The sequence below is a fragment of the Brugia malayi genome (assembly GCF_000002995.4).
Source record: "Brugia malayi strain FR3 genome assembly, contig: Bm_v4_Chr1_scaffold_001, whole genome shotgun sequence".
In the NCBI taxonomy this organism is placed as follows: domain Eukaryota; kingdom Metazoa; phylum Nematoda; class Chromadorea; order Rhabditida; family Onchocercidae; genus Brugia; species Brugia malayi.
Genome location: NW_025062475.1, coordinates 12,892,858 through 12,900,720, shown reverse-complemented (window position 1 = coordinate 12,900,720; position 7,863 = coordinate 12,892,858). Strand labels below are relative to the sequence as shown.

The following is a 7,863-nucleotide window of genomic DNA, read 5'->3' as shown; positions in this document are numbered from 1 at the left end:
CTCTTGTCAAAATATCGGAAATAGATTCTGATAGAATTGTATCCGTCTCTTTTTACTTAAAAGAAAAAAATTCTTTACCGATTTATATTCATTTCTTTGATAAAAATTTTATTGGATGATGTTTTAGATTAAATGTAGACTAAATTGTGTAGATTTTTACTGCATTAAAAAAACAAAACGAAAAAAAAAGAAATAATTAAGCTGCATGAAGCATTCAACAACTTGTTATAGCTGATTATAACATTAAAATTTAATTGAATTTACAGAAAACCAAACTGAAATAATTTTTACATATTCTCTCGATAGTGAACATATAGTTCAAAAATTTCCCTTCAAATCGTTTATATTAATTTTTATAATTTGATTGAAAGGAAAAATTTTGAGCTTACAATTTCACTTTGATATTTAAGAATAGGACATGACAATACAATAATATACGTTAAGCAACAAACATGGAAAAATATATTAATAAATAATTGATGAAATATTAAAAAAAACCCGTACAAAAATTTGAACACTCTGAAATTTATCTAAAAATGCACACATAAGCGTGAAAAAAACTGTTTGAATTAATTAGAAGAGAATCCAGAAAAGAAATCTGATATATTTTCTTTTATTACTTCTTTGCAAAAATGAGAAAAACACTGACATTTTTAAAATTATTACTGTTCGATAAAGCATTTCGCAGCTATATCGTATTTATTTTACCATAAAAAGGTATCAAGGAAATTAAATTTTTTTTAAAGCAAAATTCAACTAAATTTATAGCTGCTAATTAGTTGATAAATTCACAGAATGAGTATTTCCTACGTAATCAATTATTTCAAGCATTCCACTTAAACATAATTTCTATGAAAAATAAATTTTCATCATCGGACAGTCATTTTATTTTAACCTAACTTCTGGACTGTCAGACAATATTAATATCAGTTGAAGATAACATTTAATGTCGAAATTTTACAATATAAAACAAATATTAAGTTGATAAGTTTATCACTACTAACAATTTTCTGCTTTCACTTAATATTTACAAAAGTAATATATTATGGGAATAAGGCTAAGTACGAGAAGATAGAAATATTACAAATCTGCTAGAAATAGAAATACTTAACATTTAAATTTTCTCGTCCTCAATCAATTAACATGTTTTAACTTTATTCTAGTTCTATCTAAAATGATGATGGTACTGTGAATAATGATAGATCAAGAGGAGTATTGTGACTGGAATCAAAATCTACTAAATACTTTGAGCACAGACAATGTATCAAGATATTCCGGTTTTGTTTGGTTAAATTCTCAATATTATCCATTGCTAAAGTTTTTGGGCAGTCCTTAGTTAACGATATTCGTTCTAACGGTGTTGCTGCTAACCAAACATCTACTGCTAGTTCTGCATCGTCATCATTTATCAGATTAGGATGTCGTGCACGAAGGATTGATTTTAATAAATTGTTAGCACGATTTGTAGCAAGACGTTCTTCACTTGTACCCTCTGTCGTTATGATCATTTCATCTTGAGTACGTCTGATTAACACTAAAGGACCATTATATGCAGTCAACTGAAATACTAAAGATGAAATTTTCACTTCAAATTGAAGTATTCAATTTCAGCAAAAAATTAAGTCTTTTGCAAAGAAAAAGAAAAAAAGAAAAAAAATGTAAAGAAAAATAAATAAATAAATCTAAAAGTAGCACTCTTCTGAGAAACTCAAGTAAATTATTATCGTTCAAAATAAGTGGAAGCAAAATAAACTAACTTAATTAGTTTAACTTTTCTTTTTTCAAATTAAAATCAGGTATTCCTAGAAACTTTCTTATCAAAGCATGAATACCTAAACAACATTACTGACTAAGATGTTTATCAGTTTTATCTCAGTTACCAGGATTTATTCATAGATTTTATTAATAACCAGTCATTAAATCTGATCAAAAAATAAGTTTATGAGATTTATGCTTGATGAAGAATCAAAACACTCGTGGATTATTATCACTATGTTATACGCCAACATACGATAAAATCATACATTCCTCGTTTTAATTGAGAATCAAAATACTAACCTGCATAGCGATCGGCATGTCAAAGTATGTCCGAACGATGAATTCGACTAATGGTGCCCATGATCTCGGCATTTTAGCCTCGGCAAGAGGTAAGAGATCATCAAATGTTGCATCCAATATCAGAGCCGAAAATAAAAAATGCAAAATATTAAAAATTACGATTTATCATTGTTTTAATTTTAAATATTTCGGTGTTATGTGTAAAACTTCCATATTCATAACTCCTTACATTAGTAATAAGTTTACAGTGTAACGTTAAAAATTATGCACATGAAAGAATATGTATACTAATTTATTAATATAATATTTCGAAAATTAAGCAAAACTATTAGTAATCTTCTGGAAATTAATTTTTAAAACAAAAATCAATTAAAATTTAACGGAATCAAACAGTACTTTGATATTTGGATAATTAGCAGCAGCCCATGTTGCTGGAAATCCACCAATTGACCATGCATAGATAACAATTTGCTCTTCCTCAAAACCTAATTTATGTATTGCATATTGAATAACAGCATCAATTGATGCAACTGTTTGTTTCGGTGTTGGCATACCGCTACTTTCACCAAATCCTAAAGCTTTTGTACAATAATTCAGGTAAACATTAACAAAATTTGGTTCAAAGATATAACCATTACTTCTAAAATATATTTAAAGTTCTCTCAGTACTTGACATATTCCGAATATTCCAAAATTTTGTATAAGAAAAAAAAAACTTTGTTAAAGGTTTTGATATTCAAAAAGCATGTAGTTAAATATGTAAATGGGATGAACTAGTAATGAGTCTTATACAGGTCTTTTTTTTTCTTATGTATCTATATATCTATGTGATGTAAATAATGGTAAAATACAATAACAATTATCACAAATTATTTGTTACTATTAAATTTTTTTTTTTTTTTTTTAGAAAAAATTAACGAATAAAATTTTTAATTTAAGAAAAGGTATCAACCAGGTTGATTCCATCCAAGCACAGAATAATTTAGTGTAAGTGGTGTTGGCATAATACCAGTTTCATAAAATCCAGCATTTCCCTCACATGTTACAACCAGAATATCACCATTTTCTCCCTGTTCTCGACGATCAACAAACATACTATCTACTCGATTACCTTCCCTTGTCATTAAAACACCTCGCATAGCACCCTTAACAATGAAAATCAATTAAAATTAGATAAAGTGAAAAAAAAAAAAAAAAAAAAAACTCAAAAAATACTGATATTATCATAGTAAAATTAATTGTACAGTGAAGAATAACAGTAGTGAATGAGCAATTAAAAAATTTCAATGAAGGAAGTGGTGAAAAAGAAATATTAATTTATACTAATCAAAAAAATTATCTTAAATTAACCTTTTCGACCACAAGTTTCCTTCGATTCTCAATCAAAAATGATTGAATTAATTTATTCAATAATGCTGCTGAACCAGGATAAACAAGTACACGCGCAAAACTATAAGCAATATTGTAAGATAGACGATCACGTAACGCGGTGTATAATATATTTCCAGTAGTTGTAAATCTTCTTGGTGTTTCGAAATATTTTCGCGACTCTTTACGAGCACGAAAATCAATTGGTGCAGCAAATAACTAAAAGTTGAAAACACAAATGCAATTTTAAATTAGTATTTTTTTTTTTCTTTAATATTCAACAATTCCTGTTTTCCAAATGGAATAAAAATTCCTGCAAAGCAGAAAAAAAAAATTTTTTTTTGAATTTCAAATTGATATATGAAAAAAAAAAAATTATAAATTGATCGATACCTCATAATCATATCCTAGTAATAGTGAACTCGCATTTTGACCATGCAAATGAGCTTTAAATAATGTATCAGCAAATCGACGATATTCTGGATTAAATATTCTTCCGATAGTTCTCATACTAATCGCTATTACATAATATGTTACCGTAAATTTTGCTAACATCATAAAGTTTGTTCCATTCAATAATGAACGATTATAAGCAATCTAAAATTTGAAAGAAATAATAATTTGCATAGCTTTTGATAAATTCCACCTTTTTTTTTTAAAGTCTAATTTTTCAATATTTTAATATGTTATCTATCAGTTATTTCTAATAATATGACAATGTTTACTATAAGAAAGTGAAATATAAAACAATACTCGAATTAAGCAATATAAATTAATGAGCTTATTATGAACAAGAAAATACAAAAAAGAAAAAACAGAAAATCATAGAATAAGAAAAAAGAGGGGAATGCAAAAGAAACAATAAAATCTCTCGTTAGAAATAAGCATGACATAAATTTAATTAGTATCTTGAACTAATTATCGAAAAATTGTCAGGGAGTTTTCTTTTCTTTTTTCTGAGAATTCTTGACAAAAATAACCTTCAAGAAAAAATAAGAATGGAAAAACTTTGTTGTATTCTTATTTGAGAAATTTTTTGGCAATAAAACTATTTCCACAGCATTGTCTTTTTTCTTTTCTCGAAAATTCTTCAAATTTGTACAATTTTTGTATATAAAAACTTTAAATTTATTGGCGTTAACTAAATTTCAAATGTAATAATAACATACCAAAAGAAGAAATGGTGAAACCACTGAACATACTGTATAACATCCATTCATAACTGTTAACATTGTTTCACTCACATATTCCAATGAATTACTCGGGAAAACTGTGTTATGACGACGAATGTATGCATATACCTTTGGACCTCTTATTAAGCTTAATAGCATCTCAGCCGGTGTCATTCTCAAACTAATTATTGAAATTTAAATTTAAATATTTAACTACTAGGATAGATTCCATAGAAATTAAATAATTATACAGCATTTATCTTTTAAGTAATGCCAGAGCTATTATCTGTGACGTTGAAAAAAGTACTTCAAGGAATATCGTCAGTATCATCGAACATTGTATGAACTGAATTCAGCAACAAATCTTATGGATCAGTGAAAGATCATTCAAATCTTTCAAATTTAAATTCCGAAATTGTATCATACGAGTGTAAACGTGAAACAATTATGCCACTAAATATACAATACATTTATTTTTACAAATGAAAAGAATGGACAATAAACAAAAAATCATATAATCACTAGGTGTTCTCTTTCTTCCGTTTTGTTGATGAACTCGAATCATCAGTCTTCTCAATTTCTGCTTTTCCTATACTTTGCTTTTCAGGTACCGTAGAAACTTCGTCAGTTTGTACTACTTCGTTATTCTCCTTATCCGTAACCTGGTTCGATATCTCATCCTTGTTTTCCACAGTTGAACTCAACTCCGAATCATCTCCATCAGCTTCACTTTCTGTACCACTTTTCTCATTTTTCTTTTTTAAGCTCTTCATCTTTTCTTTGTAACGTTGCCTAAAATAACAGTGAAATTTTAATAATAGAGTTTATTTTCAAGTGAATTTTTTTGTAATGATCAAATTTGAATCGAACGGTACATTGAAAACAGTGGAAATTATGCAGTAACGAATTATGATGACATGACATGTACCCTAGAAGATTCAAGTAAACTAAGAAGAAAATATTACATTTAACAGTTAAAATTGACCCATCTTATGGAGAAATAAGTTAATTGACCATAAAACCAACTGTAACGACATGATAATTAATAACATCAGTCTCTTTTATTAATAAAATTAAAAATTAGAAAACAATAATCAAAATACATATGACCTAAAAAAATGCTTTTACCTTTTTAACCGTTTTCTAGCTGTTTTTTTTTCTTCCTCCTCCGCCCGTCTTCTTCTTTCAGCCAAAAATTTCTCATCCAGTTCTTCTTGCAAGGCTTTATTATTCATATAATCCAACCTGTCAAAAGCAGTATAATTTAACTAAATATATTCTGTTTATATTGAAAAACATTTCCACCATTACGCATAAAGAAGGCTATAAAATCAAAAAAAGACTGTCTAACAATACACTTAACATCGCCAAGTTAATTTTAATTTTTATAAATCTGAAAAGAAAATACCGATCCATTTCTCGTTTTCGATTGTTCCGAAAAATGTGAAATTCTGCACTTCCAGCAGCGGCTGATGAACCAACAACATTACGGACGAAATCTGGCGGCGGTCGTGGCTTCCGACCATCTCGTCGTTGTGGTATAGACACTGGTTTTTCCTGTCATTTATTGTAACTCACCATCATATACAATAAAGTCATTTATTGTAGCTCACTATCACATACAATAAAGATGCTTGTCAAAAAATAAAGAACAAACTAATTGATCAGAGAACGGAAGAGAAGTGAGGTCTAGTAGAAGAGAAAACAAAGATCAACGAATCGAATTAAAGAGGAAAATTAAAATCAACAAGCATACAATATTTTTCTGCAATCTTTCCAATCTCATTCGCATCAAATCATAAGCAGTTCGAGCTTTTTGCTCTTCTTCCTGTTCCTTGTCTTCATGTGGCATCTAAAATATGAAATACTGTTATACAAATTCCTCACACTTTTATGATTTGAAACGTTGCATAGCTAAAAAACTATAGCTAAAATACAAAACCATAGCTAAAATATAATTCATGAATGACATAAAGCGATTTATATTTTTCACATGTGTAATTTACACTTGAAAGGCAATTTCTATTTTCATACATATAGCTTCTGAGAATACAAAAATAAAAAAAATAATTTCTTATGAAGTAACTTCCACATTCCTCAAACTTCATTTTTATTTACGTAAACTTCATATATACAGCATAAATCTTTGTGAACTACAACCACATAAAAATCTGATATACTGCTAATAGTTTCGTATTTTGATAATTTCATCTTTCCATATATAGTGACTAAAATAAAATAATCTTATGGTATTCAAAATATGTAGAAAAGATTTGATGAAATGAGATATTAAAGTATCAATTTCTCAGAGTTAATAAATAATTAACATAATGGAAGCATAATCTAATGAACTGATTATTTTGCTATTGCAAATGGAATAATACAATGGAAATAATAATTCATCAAATAAACATGTGAACAGATAAATGAATGACATGTTAATATGGAAACAGGTAAATAAACGTAATGAACAATACGCCACACACGTGAACAGACAAATAGATAACACGCTAGACACGTAGACAGGTAAATATAACGTTTCTAGCATTTAACTCAAGAAGTAATCGAGAGAATGGCCATAATTCAAAAGCTTATAGCATTACGTCTCTTAACCCACTCGGAATCTGTTACCTCTTACTAGCTTTCTCTCTCTCTCTCTCTCTTTCTCACCCTTACACCAAATTCACTGCCAGTCTTCTTTTTTCATCCTTTGTTTCAATCTACTATTATATTTCATTTTTCATCAATCTTTATTCTCTCTTGATTTTCTATTCTCTCTCAACATTCAATTTCTTAAATTGCACTCCCTGCTAATAATGTTATTTCATTATGTTTTTCAAAATACAACATGAATGATGTAAATTTGCGTGTGACTTCCGCGTTAAGTCTATGTATCTTTCACGCAAATTTACGTGTATACGTCATCTGTACATCATTTGTCGTATACTTGAAAGTATAAACTTTTATAATTGCTTACTTTATCTTTTCTGGTTATTCATTTTCGAGTACATTACAATGATTGTAGCATTGCTGATACATATTTTGGAATAATATTTTATGTGCATCAATAAATAATAAAAGAAATATCATAGTATGCTTACGTGTAGTACTCTACGTGTATTAACTTATAATAAGAGAAATATGATACGTATATTAAATGTGAAGACTAAAAAATATAAAATGTAAAGATTAAAAATATAGCATCTTTGGCTAAGTTTCTAGATTGATTGATTTGATAGGGAATGTTCTATATTATCATAAAATC

General features: G+C 27.9%; 2 protein-coding genes across 2 annotated transcripts; both read right to left on the bottom strand.

The window, feature by feature from the left end:
- Positions 1–1,169: 1,169 nt before the first annotated feature.
- Positions 1,170–4,772, bottom strand: Bm3882 (putative 54.7 kDa protein F37A4.1 in chromosome III, putative; the record flags this gene model as incomplete). Its single annotated transcript, XM_043077721.1, has 7 exons — positions 1,170–1,559; positions 2,059–2,184; positions 2,455–2,630; positions 3,011–3,203; positions 3,409–3,645; positions 3,820–4,023; positions 4,596–4,772. The coding sequence occupies 7 exons, from the start codon at positions 4,770–4,772 to the stop codon at positions 1,170–1,172; spliced, it is 1,503 nt and encodes a 500-aa protein (XP_042933655.1).
- Positions 4,773–5,119: 347 nt separating this feature from the next.
- On the bottom strand, positions 5,120–6,450 carry Bm3883 (putative 21.6 kDa protein F37A4.2 in chromosome III, putative; the record flags this gene model as incomplete). The annotated part of the gene is made up of 4 exons (XM_001894900.1): positions 5,120–5,390; positions 5,727–5,843; positions 6,007–6,155; positions 6,355–6,450. The coding sequence occupies 4 exons, from the start codon at positions 6,448–6,450 to the stop codon at positions 5,120–5,122; spliced, it is 633 nt and encodes a 210-aa protein (XP_001894935.1).
- Between the last annotated feature and the right edge of the window lie 1,413 nt (positions 6,451–7,863).